Below are 13,827 nucleotides of genomic sequence, written 5' to 3' on the forward strand. Positions count from 1 at the left end.
TGAGTCTTTTGACAGTCCTTACCTACTGTCCTGATACGTTTCAGTAATTTACGTCTTCATCTATCCTCCTCTACTTTAATTCCTGTTTTTCTTTCCAGTGAGAAGTATGAAATCTGTCTGTGATTCCTCTTTTAGGAGTAGGAATATATTGCTGTGTCTTACAGAGAAACTCAAGAGGTAATGTGAAAACTGGGGACCTCTGCATAGCTTGGAGTATGTCAAGTTTCAAGAGGAGACTCCTCTTGTGAGCTCCCTTGTCTGTGTTACCTGTCTATTCTGGGTGCATCCCTTGAGACAGGTCCTTTATCTGAGACCCCTGAGACCCTCAGTACAAAGGCCCTAAAAAGGCTCTTTCATGCAGAGGACTGGCAGGACCTTGGCCTACAACCACCTTATATTACATTACATGTATATAACATTATACATTATATATATAAATATATATATATATACATATATATATATATATGTATACATTACATGCATTTAACATACAGCTCCAGAGAGGAACTAGCTTACTGAACAATTACAAACCAAGTCAGAACAAAATCAAGATTGACTGTACACTGTTGAGGAAGGGCAACATAATTCTAATTAATTTTTTTAGAAAGATTACTAGTACTGTGTAGAACTAATACAAGATAGAAAACCAAGAGAGTACCTGACAGTGTACTTTTTCATGTTAGATTCTACGTAAAAATAACAGTGAGTATCACAGAGATGAGTACCTTTACTGGCAATACATTTTGTCACTGTTTCTTGTCTACATTTGTCTTCTTTGCAGAAAAATGTTGATGACATATCTGTCTGTACACAGAAATTACGAGCTCCATAAATTATTCCTGTTCTTCTTTCGCTCGCTTTCTTTTTCTGCTCTCCTCCATCCCCCTATCCACCCCCAACTGACATTTTGGTAATATCTTTCCATGTAAATCAATTTCACAAAACATTAATTTTTTTTTTCATTTTCATTGCTGACAAGTTTCTTTCCTTTTTTTTTGAGGCGTTTGTCTCTTAGCTCATTCTCCCATGTACCCTACTTTTCCCATCTCCAGGTACAATTTAATGAGTATTTTTTTATCCTAATCTGTCTTTATCCTATCCTAATTCATTTTGCCTCCCATATTTTTAAATATTTCTCTTTTGTTTGGTGCTTTTTTTTTGTTTTTTTTTGTTTTTTTTTTTTCTTTTTAATGTTAATTCTTCTAAGTTAAAGTTGTCCATGACAACTTTACTTCCTCGTTTTAACTTTTACCTCGTCTGCACTTGAATGCCAAAACTTAGTGTCACTAATGAGAACTGCGCTTGTGGTGATTTGTTTCGCTGACAAACCTCTCTTGGGCTTCTTTCACAAATGACTTGGCAGGTGTATTATACTACTGTGATATATAATGACATGCCTATGAACCAGAACCACAAGGATGAGCTTCAGAATTATGGCTTCCTTTTCCTCTTCCTTATCAGTGTAAGATAGCTGCCACAGGTAGTTACTAATACATTGTTCTTAAGCAGCTGCTACTGTGCATAATTGTTCTTCCTTCTTGGAAAAAAAATACATTCCTCTTGTAGAGAAAGTAGTAGAGAGGAATATAACCTGCATAACAGCCTCCCCTCCTTTCTTGTCCCGAATGGAAGATACAAAACACTTTAAAACTTCAAATGGCAAGAAGTCAAGTGGTCTGAAATTACTTACTTTCATTTGATACACTGCCTAGGCCTTATTTTAAAGAACTGAGTTCATTTCTAATAGTAAGTCAAACCTTTGATCTTGAAATGGTCTCCTGGCAACACAGTTTTAAATGCTTAATCTGTGTTGTCTTTACCAAATGGCTGTCATAAATCATAGTTTGCTTCCTACTTGTATTTCACTCACTATATAGGAAGAAGGAATGCCAACAAAATGGTAAAGACATATGTTAGAGGAATACGCGATCCTCATGCACACACAGTTAAACCCTTTCTACTGTAAGAATAAGTCTTACTACAATTTTAATTTAAAATTAAAAAAGAAATAAAAACCGGGGATTGTGCTAACTTATGGTAGAATAATTTAAAACAGGATTCTGCATCAGTTACATGAATTCAGTACCAGAAAGAAAAACAGGGAAGGAAAGCAGAAAATTATTCTTTTTAGCCATTCCAAGCTAAACCAAACAGTTTAAATTCCACAGAGTGCTGATTTTAGCTGGGGTATTTCTTCACAGAGGCTAATACAGGGCTATATTTTGGATTTGTGCTGAACAAAGGGTTGATAACCTAGAAATGTTTTCATTGTTGCTGGGCAGGGCTTCCACAGAGCCAAGGCTTTTTCTGCTTTTGGTACTGCCACACTGGGGAGCAGACTGGGGGTGTGTGGGAGACTGGGAAGAGACACAGCCAGGACAGGTGACCCCAGCTGACCAAAGGGATGTTCCAGACCCTATGGCATTATGCTCAGTATCTAAAGTGGGGGATGTTTGGAGTGATGGCTTTGTCCTCCCAAGTCACTGTTACGTGTGATGGGGCCCTGCTCTCCTGGGGATGGCTGAACACCTGCCTGCCCATGGGAAGCAGGGAATTCATTCCTTGTTCCACTTTGTTTGTGTGTGTGGCTTTTGCTTTCCCTGTTGAATTGCCTTTATCTCAAAGCACAAGTTCTCTGGGTTTTACTGTTCCAGTTCTCCCTAATCCTGCCGGTGTGGGACTGAGAAAGCAGCTGTGGGGGCTTGGCTGCTGCCTGGGGTTAAACCATGACACACAGAAAAGAGCAATTAGTAAATAAAATAGCCAATAAATGAAGTAATAAAAACAAGTACTCCCAGATCTATGGTCAGCTTGTCTACAGTAAATATTCTGTGGTTGCTGGATGGCAATACCTACAGGAATGTATTTACATTTCTTCATCCTTAATGAGAATGCAGTAGATCCCACTCATGCTTGTGCTCTTACCCTAAGCTTTCGGCCAAAGACATTGACTTTTCCTTGGGCTTGCTCTTTCCGGAATCGCCACTCCACCAGGTTCTGCCCGTTCTCCCCAGGCAGGGTCATGTTTCTCTTTGCCATGGTTGGGTTGGCAGTGCCAGCCAAGACGTGTGGTTCTGTCTGGTAGTGTGAGTCCAGGCCGCTGGCGTACAGGATTCTCAGTGAGCCATCATAACCAATCTGGTAGCTATTTCTTAACTGATCTGAAAAGACCAAAAAGAGAATTACAGGTCACAGACATCGGTTAAGACTCTGAATTTGTACTGGAGACTTTATGCAATACATGTATCTTGACTTCACGTAACTGACCCAATGGTAATAAAGAGCCAGGGTAAGATTGTTAAGAATAAGTGTATCCCAGAGGAGCAAAAATGCCTTTAGGACCTATCATCAAAGTTACTTAAACACCTAAGAAAGTCTCATCCTCATAGTATATTCTTTGGACTGGCACTAAACACATTTTCTGCTGTTTCGTTAGGCATTTTTGGCCTAATCCTAAGCATACTATCACTATTCACTTTTGCAAGTATGTGGTTGCTGGGATATTACATGCAATTTTTAAGCTTTGTACAAAATATCACTTTGTACTATTCCTGTACCTCTTTCCTTTTCAATCCATCTCTTCTTTCCAAGATTCCTTTTTAATATAAAGTAAGCATTCTACTTCCCATAGCTGCTTACAAAATTGATTTGGTTAGAAAACTTACTTAATGCTACTTCTGTTGCAACTACTGCTTTTCCTGAACAGTTGTTTCTGTAGAGATGTAAAACTGTGTATGTATCACCCCTTCCTCCAGACGCTATGCCCCTAAAATTTCACTCTATTTGGAGCTGCTTGTACCACAAGAAAACAATTTTCAGGCCTGTATCTGCTGAGAAATTGACGATGCTCACCCCCAGATTAGGGTGACCTTGGGAGGTGGCAAAGTTTCTCTTCTAACCTGGCCCTTCAAAGAAAGACTCAGTAGTCTTCAGTTGTCTGGTCTCAAGATAGTTTATTGCATGTTATGTCAAGGCACACACACTCCCTGACACTCTCTCGGACTCTTTCTCCTTCTGCATCTCTCTCCGTCTCCCCCGCCCAAGGGGCTGGTGCTATGCTTTATAATATACATTACGTATTAAATGTTTATAGTTTTTTTCCCAATGCTTATTACCTATATTGAATGGTGTCTTTCTACTCTAAACCAACCTGTGAGTGCCAACATTACTAAGAACATGGAGGATAGGAAGGAGAAAGAAGGAGGACAGGGCACGCTCAAATCCCTCCATCTTAGAACTTCTGACCCCCATGTACAAAACTCAGACCCCTCTGTACAAGGCCTAAAACCCCCCTGTACAGCACTCAAAGATCCTTCCTTTCCCTTTATGACTACTTCTACTATAATATCTAAACTTTTGTGATTTCTTGTTCTTCCTGCAAGGTTGGTAAATTGTTCCATGGATCAGATTCAAAGCCACAGGGATTTCCGGCTGCCTGCCAGAGTATCAGATGCTTCTGACCTGGGCCCGGAACATCCAAGAGTGTCTAAGGGACACTTTGGGTTCTGACATCTCCCCCTCCTATTTGTACTAAAAACATTTGCTTTGTTACTTTGTTTATGACTCGCTGAATGTATAGAAAAATGCACGGTAGAACAAGCAGAAGAACTAGAAATCTTGTAAGAATATAAAATGATATTTTTAAAAGCTCTCTCTACAATGGTGAGAGACTAAAAAAGTTGATGAAATTATCTTACTAGGATTTTGTAACTTCTTGTAATTTGCTGATGCTGTTTTACATTTGTTTTATATTTTTATGGATAGATTTTGAGTGATTAGATACGTTTATGTAGTACATCTCTTCAAATTCTTCACACCCATGCCCATGGGATAGCAGTAAATAATCAATTGCTGCCTTGTTTTGAAGTGTTGCTTGTCTTGCACTGTTGATATCTGTTAACATGTCACTCAGTGTAGAGGAAATGGGATGAGTGTGTTTGCTTAACTAACACGCTATGTGGTCTAACTGTGTTAAGGCTATCCTTGATGTTGCTTGGGGTGAGAAAATTGCTACTGCAATTCTCTGAGCTTTGTTCCAGGTATAAACTTTATTATCACAATTTGGACTCTATTGTTTAATGGATCTTATTTCTTTGTGTGTCTGTTCTCTCAAAATTTTCAAATTGGGTGTTATCAATAAGAGTTTTCTAATGTTGCATGGACTGCCTTTGATTTTTGTAGGGATAGTAGGCTAAATTTTGTTCCTACAAATTAAAAACATTCTTTTTGGTAGAATGGCTGGATTTTGGAGGGATGGTTTGGTCATCATCTTGGTGTAATTGCACCAGGATGATGCATTTTTGTAAAAGAGCTGGTTTGGAGTGACATTTATCGTGTGGTTATCTGTCTCTGTCACTTTCAATGGGTTGAATATGATGCAAAATTTTATTTTTGTTGACTTAAAGATGTTTAATTCTTGAGGTTTGAAATAAGCTACAGGAAGGAACTGTGTCTAAATATGCTATCTTTTACCACAAGAAAACAATTTTCAGGCCGGTATCTGCTGAGAAATCTTTTGTTTACAGTACCTTGAACCATGGTATAGAAAGAATCGATTGATGATAAGTTGGAAGTGATGCTGACATCTTCCTCTCTGCTGGATGACTCAATGTCCACTGTAATGGCCCTTTCCATTTCCCCATGAAGGTTAGTGACGACTCCAGTTGGGAATGTGACATTTGTTAGACGGCCCTCGCTATCATAGCTAAATAAAAAAAAAAAAAAAAAAAAAAGAGTGCAGAAATTATATATAGCAGGAACAAATTGTTTTCACTTACAACTAAAATGAATAAAAACACCAACTACTCATATTGTTAAGGCATTTTTGCTTTTTTTTGTGTGCATGGCATAGGCATTGCAAAGACTTCAAACATGCTTTGAAGTACTCAAAAGACTGCTTAACATACAGCAGCCTCAATAGTGATAGCAAGAGCAAACAGATGGATCTTCAGCTCTGCATATTATTCTTTGAAGTGTGACCAGATTCTGATTCACATCTAATTCACCATTTCAAAGGAAGCATATTTATTGGTGCTAAATTCTGTAGCATTCTTACTCCCACTTACTGGACTAGATTTTGCTGTTACTGTAGGAATCCTCAACATTTTTGAAAAAAAGTTATCTTAACAAGAGTGTCTCTTGGGCCCTTCCTATTCAATGAGTATGCAGTACACTGTGAGTGCTTAATGTCCCTTGTATTACTACAAGCAGAGTATGGGGTAATATTTAATCTACTTAAGCTGCTTGTAGGTGGAAACCAGAACAGCTAGCATCTCTAACTTGTTAACTGCCTGCAGATCATAGTTTGAGAATTGTGACACAAACCATGAGATGTTTTTTTCTGTGTCTACTGATATTTATTTAAACCAACAGCTATATATCCATTTAATATGAATAAGTAGATAGAATTTTTGTAATAGAAGTAGATCTTGGTACATGACCAGAGACCATGCTTACAAATTAAAATTCAGACATGCATTTTGGTCACAGTATAGACAAAGGTAAAGCACTGTGTGAGCTTCTGGTCATAAAGCTTGTCTTTAAGATTAGCTCTTCCAGTATTAGAGTCTTGATTTGTCAGCCTAGGTGTTCAGCTGAAGCTCCTTGTTTTGAAGTATAGCCTGCCCATAGCTGCAACAGAGAGAAAAAAGCATCTGAAGGATGATTTCATGCCCACTTATGACCTGTTTGCTCTCAGTTTTCCATCTCTCTCCTGTGACCATGTAGTGGGAAGCTGAACAACACCTTAGTCTCTTAAAGTAACTGGAACATGACCCTGCAGGTCCTCACAGTGTGCTAGACATTTCATGCTGATATTTATCATCAAAATTGCTCCTACTGGAAAAGAAAAGCAAAACCAAAAAAAGCCCCCACAAAAGCCCCAAGCATATCACTGAGGCTACAGAAACTCTTTTTTCTTAAAATGAGAGAATTAATCCTAACAGCTGTAGCCCACAACACTAACTTTCTCTGAACAGCATGAGTACTGCACAGCATTGCTGTAACTGAAAGGATTAAGTTAAGAAATATTTTCTTCCAGTTTGCTTACTCTAGATTTGTCAGCTTTTTGCATACAGTCATTTCCATCCTTTTAGCACAGTTGATTTCCTCTGTTTATGCAAGACTTTCACTTAGCAACAGGCAAGAGAAAAGAATGTTTAAAAATCAGAAACCATACTGCAAGCCAGGGAAGTCAAGTGAGAAAACTTATTTTTTGAAGTTAAGTACATTTCAAGATAATGAGGTTTCTTCTGGTGTGTTTCTGTCCCTAATTGTGGTTCTTTTTCACATACTGGACTTGGCAAGCTGAGATATTCCATTTATGCAGGAGACCAAAACAAACATACTTAAGTTCCTTCTGCATGAATGTGACTGCTAGCCTATTCATGACCTTCAGTCTCATGCCTCAATTCCAAGAACTTATTTTATTTTCATGTGCAACTTCCCTTTCCAACTCCCTGGGGAGCAAAGATTGTCCAATTAGTGTCCTTTTCTATTTTCTGCTTTATGTTTGAAAATGGTACCAAATTACTTTGTTAGGAATTACTTCTATCCTTTGATTGCAGTAGTTGAGTACTGCTCTTTATTTCAAACAATGCTTACTAAAGCCACAGATGGTAAGATTTCCCTGTAAGAACTTTTTGCCCTTTTACTCACAGTATCTGTTAGAAACTAATTACCATATTACTCAGTATACTACCTGAACTGGAAAATGCCACACATCAGTAGTATTCAGTGCAGTGTGTGGCTTCAGTGCAGTATGCAGCATTGAACTGTGCTACCCTTCTTTTATGCATTCTTGCTTCCACATTATTATTTTTTGACTGTGTCTATGGTTCTTGAACTGGTCTCATCTTTCATATGGGAAGGCACATCATGAGCCTGAGATAAGCAGTTAATATTACAGTGGGGGAGAGTTCAAAGACCAGCAAGAAATCACGTTATACATAAATGTTCTTAAAAACATGACTTTAAAGTTGAAAGAATCTTAAAAGCCATGATTGCTTGGCTCAGGCATCCTAGTGCAAGAAGAAAATGCGACTGAGACGTGAAAGGTAAGAATAGGATTTCTCATACTTTTATAGCCAGGAACAAAAAGAAAAAGGGGAAATAGGCCTTTCTACAATTCGCTACATATTCCATTTGATGACAGATTGCTATGTGTGTCCTTCATTTTGTTCACTGTACATTGAATACTAAACTTACTTTATACTTGCTATCTTCTTACCCACAATCAAAGCCTTATCAATGCACAGCATAGCAACATCACTCATACCTTTGGGCATTCTGCGGCCATTTTTCTTATTACATTCAAATATCCTTGCATTCTGCTGCCAAGGTGAATTTATTCATCCAAGATTGTCAGTTTTAGACTGAGAGATTTCTTTTATCTGCCTAGTGTTCTAATATTGAAATTGCCTTAGAAGGAATGAGATCTGAAGTCTAGAGGGTGAACGACTATATTTGGCATTTCACAGCCTCTTTGATCTTTTCATCCAAACACAAGCTCAGCCACACGTGTTACCATGGAGCCCTCTGATCTTTCTCCTTTGCCTGGCTCCACAGCAAAGCCATTCCACCAACCTCCTCAGTTCCTGAAGAGTGAGTCTCACATAAACTTCTCAATAATCTAAACCAGAAACTTGCTCCCTGGACATGACCTTGTGTGCATTAATCCGCTCAGCTCATTTCTGTTGGCATTAACGCAACAATCTTCATATTTGGTCAATAACTACGAAGGCAGCAGTGGGGGCAGCTGCCACCACCGCTAGCTGAAGTTGCCCTTAGATCAAATCCTTTTTCTTCCTTAGGATGAGCTGCCACTGCCAGATAGTTTTCCACTTCAGCAGTGAGAATTTCTCAGAGATAATGATTATCAGCTTCCCAGATTCTCGACCTTTTGCTCTTCACCTGCTGGAAGTCTCTCTTCCATTGCTCATCTCCTTCAGTTTTAATTACATGCCTTCCCAGACCATTTTCTGTTCTAGGCTATGTAGGACAATTCACTTTGCAGTAATAACTTCCTGGTAAGCCTTGCCACAGATGGAAATGCCCTACTTTATTTTTGACTTGTTTCTCAAGTGTATTTTATCTTAGTCTGTAGCACATTTAGCTCAACCCCAACTTGCAGAGCATTATTAATGTTTTATATCAGAAGTTATTTCAATAGGGAGCTGTAGAAATAAAGTGTATAGTAAAGGCTGCACCTAAAGCCAGTTGCTAAGTTATGACTGATACTGGTTTTCCCCATACTTCTACAGCACAATCCCTCACCAAAATAAATTCTGTGATTTTTTCTTTTTTCTGTTGTAAACATGTCAGGTTAAAGAGCAAGGCACACCAGTTCCAGCACATTTTAGATAGAAAGACATACAGTCCAAATGCATATTAAGTATTTAAGACTGGTTACAGATTATACTATTAGTTGGAATACTGTAATAGAGAAATGAAGCATGAATACATTTCGTAATATAGACATGTATAATTTTGACAGTAGAAAAGTACTGTTATACTTTCACTCAACTCACATTAGGCATTTTCTCTGCATCTCAGATTACTAAGAGTGGCTAAAAAATTTATGGAACATTACCCTACTTATTTCAAACTATTAATGGGAAGCCTTTTATTCCAGAGTGCTGCTTCTTGGCAGGTGAGAACAGAAGGTTCAAGGTTGACATTCAGGAGTGCAATGTGTTGTTTTTTTAGGTGCATACCATGTTGACAACATGCTGAAAAATCTGTCCTAACCTGGCAAAGAAATGTCTCCCTTGGCTTGTCGAGGCCATTTAAGCTACATTTACATAGAAGAGCGTTGTCTTTAACATGACAGAATTTTGGTTTCCAAATACATTCTTTCACTTATTTTCAGCCTCCATAGCACACTGCAGGTTTAGTGCCTCCCAAACGAAAGTGAATTTGAAGTTGGAAAATGATGGTAAAGAAAAGCCACTCTAGTAGCACTTTTACTGCATGCTCTATCAGAATCAAAACTGTAATCTTGTCCATCAAAATGAAAGAAGCCCACAGTTCATATACCATCACTTTTATTAGCATTATTAGCATTTCTTCACCTGTAGGGAGCTCTCCTGTTCCCCACTGCTTTAGAATTGGGCATGGCAAGTTACTGGAAGCTCTAGTTTTGGCCAGCTTTAATCATTATGTGGGTTGTAGAAAAAAAGAAAAAAACTTTCAACTTGAATGTAATGATTTTTGCATTTTCTTCCTTTACTCAATTTTTACATTGCTTTCCTCATTTTGATATGCATTTTTGCTTTTGATATGTAGAGAGACTGAATGAGCCTGCTAAGAATGAAAAAGGTGAAAATAATCTGAAGATGCATGGACAGAAATGATTTCTCCTTTTTTTTTTTTTTCTTTTGCATTTCTTATTTAGTCTGATTGAAATAGACACTTCAGTGGATCATTTATAACCCGCACATATTCCTTCATTTCCACACAGTACAAATGTACTCGTATCTTAAAAGGTTTTGCATCTTGCTTGTGAATTCACACTACAATTATACTGGGAAACCTGAAATATTAAACTGTGACTTCCTTTGGAGATATAACAATTTTTTTTTAATCCTAAACAATAAAGAATATTATTTTAAGATAAAGAAGATATGTCTTCCTAACATTTTGTTTTGCTTAACAAGAAGAAAGCAAATGACAATTTGATATATATTAGTAGCCTATAAATTATGACATGTGGATTTTCAAAATTTTATTTTATTATTATCTAAAAAGTGATAGCATTTTTCTTTTTTTCTTATCTGAAATATTGTTAAGCATGAGAAAAAATGCAGCCAGGAGGGAAAACCCTGTCCTGGGTGCATCAGGCACAGCATCACCAGCTGGGCAAGAGAAGGGATTGTCATTGTCCTGTTCTGTTCTGCACTGTGGCGGCCTCACCTCCAGTGCTGGGGGCACTTCTGGGCACCACAACATAAGAATGGTATAAAGCTGTTCCAGAGCATCCAAGGGAGGGCAAGGAAGATGGTGAAGGCCCTTGAGGGAAGCCATATGAGAAGCAGCTGAGATCTCTTGGACTGTTCAGCCTGGAGGAGACTGAGGGGAGACCTCATGGTGGTCATCAATGTCCTCACGAGAGAAAGTGCAGGATCAGGGTCCGATCTCTTCTCTGTAATAACCAGTGACAGGACCCAACGGAATGTCATCAAACTTTGTCAGGGGAGGTTTATAATGGATATGGTTTATATTGGAAAAGGTTCTTCATCTAGATGATGGTCAGGCACTGCAACAGGCTCCCCAGGGAAGTGGTCACAACACCAAGACTGACAGAATTAAAGAATTGTTTGCACAACACTTTCAGTCACATGGTGTGACCCCTGGGGCTGTTCTGTGCTGGGCCAGGGCTGGGAGCTGGACACTGATGATTCTTGTGAGTCCCTTCCAACTGAGAATATTCTATGATTTTATGAAAAAATCAATATTCTTTCCAATCTTACAGAATTCTAAATGTATGAAAGAAATTTGTTTATTTTCCCTTTCTTTCCTCCTTTATTCCTTTCCCCTCTCCCTCTCCTTTTTCCTTTCACCTGTCCCTTTTTGTTTTCCTTTTCCTTTCTGTTGTGCCTAGCTCTGAGAAAAAAGTGGATAAACAGAAATTACAGAAAATAGGTCCAGGAGTGATTCTAGGAAAGAGCTAAATTAAACTACAGCCAGAATCCCAATTCTGGACAGAAATTTACATGCCTACTTGTTTTTTAATGGAATTTGGGCAGAAAATGCAAAATCACAAAACCACAGAAGTTAGAAAGTCATTAAAAGTATTAGTATCGGCTACATTTCTCTGTCCTGTCCAACCAACTGTCAGACAACTCAAGCTTTTCCTGTTCCTTTATCTGATGGCTTTTCCATGGGGAAAGGGTCTTTATTCCGTTTTCATCTGGGGAAGTCTTATAAAACTGTTTGAACAGCTGGTTAAATAATTAAGGTAATGGTCTTTTATCTTAGCAACGTGGTCAGGACGAATTTTTTAGTCCAGGTTTAATGAAGAGATTTCCTCAGCTGGAAAGTGATTGGCAATTTCTCTTTTCACCTTCTCCTGTTATAACTGTAGCTCTTGAGGCTTTTTATTTGGTGTGTCTATTTTGTCATAACGTTAAAAGGACAGTTTTCAGTCTTTTTTTTTGTAAACTGACATTCAACACACCAGACGTGAACAATTCACTTAAATAGGCCTTTCTTGACAGCCATAACTCATCTGCAAAACAACAGGCACACTATAAACAAGAATCACTGCAGGAAATGTGTCTGCTGGAAAGGGAGCTCAAAGGAATGAATCAACACCTTTTCCCATGATAGCTCATTCACTTCCATACAGAGAAGGTTTTGATGCTCATTTTCCCACTTCATTGCACAACCAGACAAACAAGCTTGAGTTCAGTGCCTGTGCTGCATAACATTGACCACTTTCACAGCCCAATCCAAAATGACTTCCAGGTATTTGGAGCCAAATATTTTGAGGGAGTGGTGCTTTGTGGAGAAAGAAGCAATATATGAATTTACCATGCTGGGGATGCTTTACTTTTTGCCAGAGTACTGCCAAATTTCACTCACTGCTGTATGGTACTGCAGTCCTCCATGCTGTGCTGACTGCTGCAGCAAACACCTGCCATGTATATTCTCATAAGGAGCCACAAAACCAAGAAGTCTTTCAGTTGTACTCATATCTGACATGCACCCTACATGCACATGAACTTGCACAAATGAGCAGTGTTAATGAAGCCACTGCTTTCCGAAGAGCAGGAAGAAAAACCTCAGGGTATGTGCCTGGGGAAGGGGTGCACTGGGAGCAGTGGGGTGTAGGCAGTGTGGCTTACATGAGAGGAATTTTTAGGGATGTAGGCAGTGTGGCTTACATGAGAGGCATTGTTCGGGATGAAGCAGCTTCCCAGGGCTGGGGGTGTGCCTCAGCAGTTCACTCTTTTGAATTGAGTGCAGCCAATTCAGGAGCAATTCAAGGGGGCTTGTTCTTATGAAGACGAGACTAAATACAGTAGCTAGGCTGTTATCTACAAGACCTCAACAATCATCCCTCACTCTTCAACCTCTCTGTAATGGGAATTCACTGCTCCTGAGCTCTGTGGGATGCACAGAGGATGGCTTCTGGATTTGCTAGGGTGTGCCAGTGGGCAGCTTCCCTAACCTCAGGGCTCCTCGAGGTTGCTGCCTTGTCTGTATGTCACCTCCCCCACCTTTTTAGCTCATCTATTACTGCACAAATAAACTGTGTGCCTTGTGGATATACATACCAGAGTATGGCCTTTCGACTAAGAGAAATGTTGGTGTATATATACTTTGTGTGACATACTGCTCCTTGCTGTAAGGTCTGCTTACATTGTCAGAGCTGAGTGTATAGGCCTTTAGTGAAGAAAGGATGTAAGGCTGGTCTGTTTGGCCAGACATTGTGTTCACAGAATAAACTGTAATGATGCTTTTTCCCCCTTAACTCTTATTTGGTGGTAGGGTGGGGATTTAATTTAATTTAATTTAATACTTATTTTGAAATGTAAAAATGCCACAAAGCTGTTTTTACAGGGTCACAAAAAGTGGACAAATCAACTTATTAAATTACATTATGTTTGAAAAGCAAATTTAGTAACAGGAAAACCAAATTATATGGGTGTATTTTCTTTTCTTTTAGGGCAGTGGAATACCAAGATAAACAATAATTGTTTATCTTCAATTCTACAATCTATCAATTGTAGTTAAACAATAATTGTTAGATTCAGGTTCTGTGGTTAATTTAGAATAACAACCTTATTCCTTCAGAGTGCAAGTCACACTCAATTAATGCCG

At 38.7% G+C, this 13,827-nt stretch overlaps 1 protein-coding gene across 1 annotated transcript in view; it reads right to left on the minus strand.

The window, feature by feature from the left end:
* The window catches only part of TENM3 (teneurin transmembrane protein 3), a 666,217-nt gene that overhangs the window by 13,768 nt on the left and 638,622 nt on the right, over window positions 1-13,827 (minus strand). The window contains exons 30-31 of the mRNA XM_053940099.1: window positions 5,532-5,707; window positions 2,929-3,164 (exon numbers count right to left, since the gene is read on the minus strand). Of these exons, the coding sequence (XP_053796074.1) occupies window positions 2,929-3,164; window positions 5,532-5,707 (412 nt within the window). The remainder of the gene's footprint in view (window positions 1-2,928; window positions 3,165-5,531; window positions 5,708-13,827) is intronic.

The sequence above is a fragment of the Vidua chalybeata genome, chromosome 4 (genome assembly GCF_026979565.1).
Source record: "Vidua chalybeata isolate OUT-0048 chromosome 4, bVidCha1 merged haplotype, whole genome shotgun sequence".
NCBI classification, from domain to species: Eukaryota; Metazoa; Chordata; class Aves; order Passeriformes; family Viduidae; genus Vidua; species Vidua chalybeata.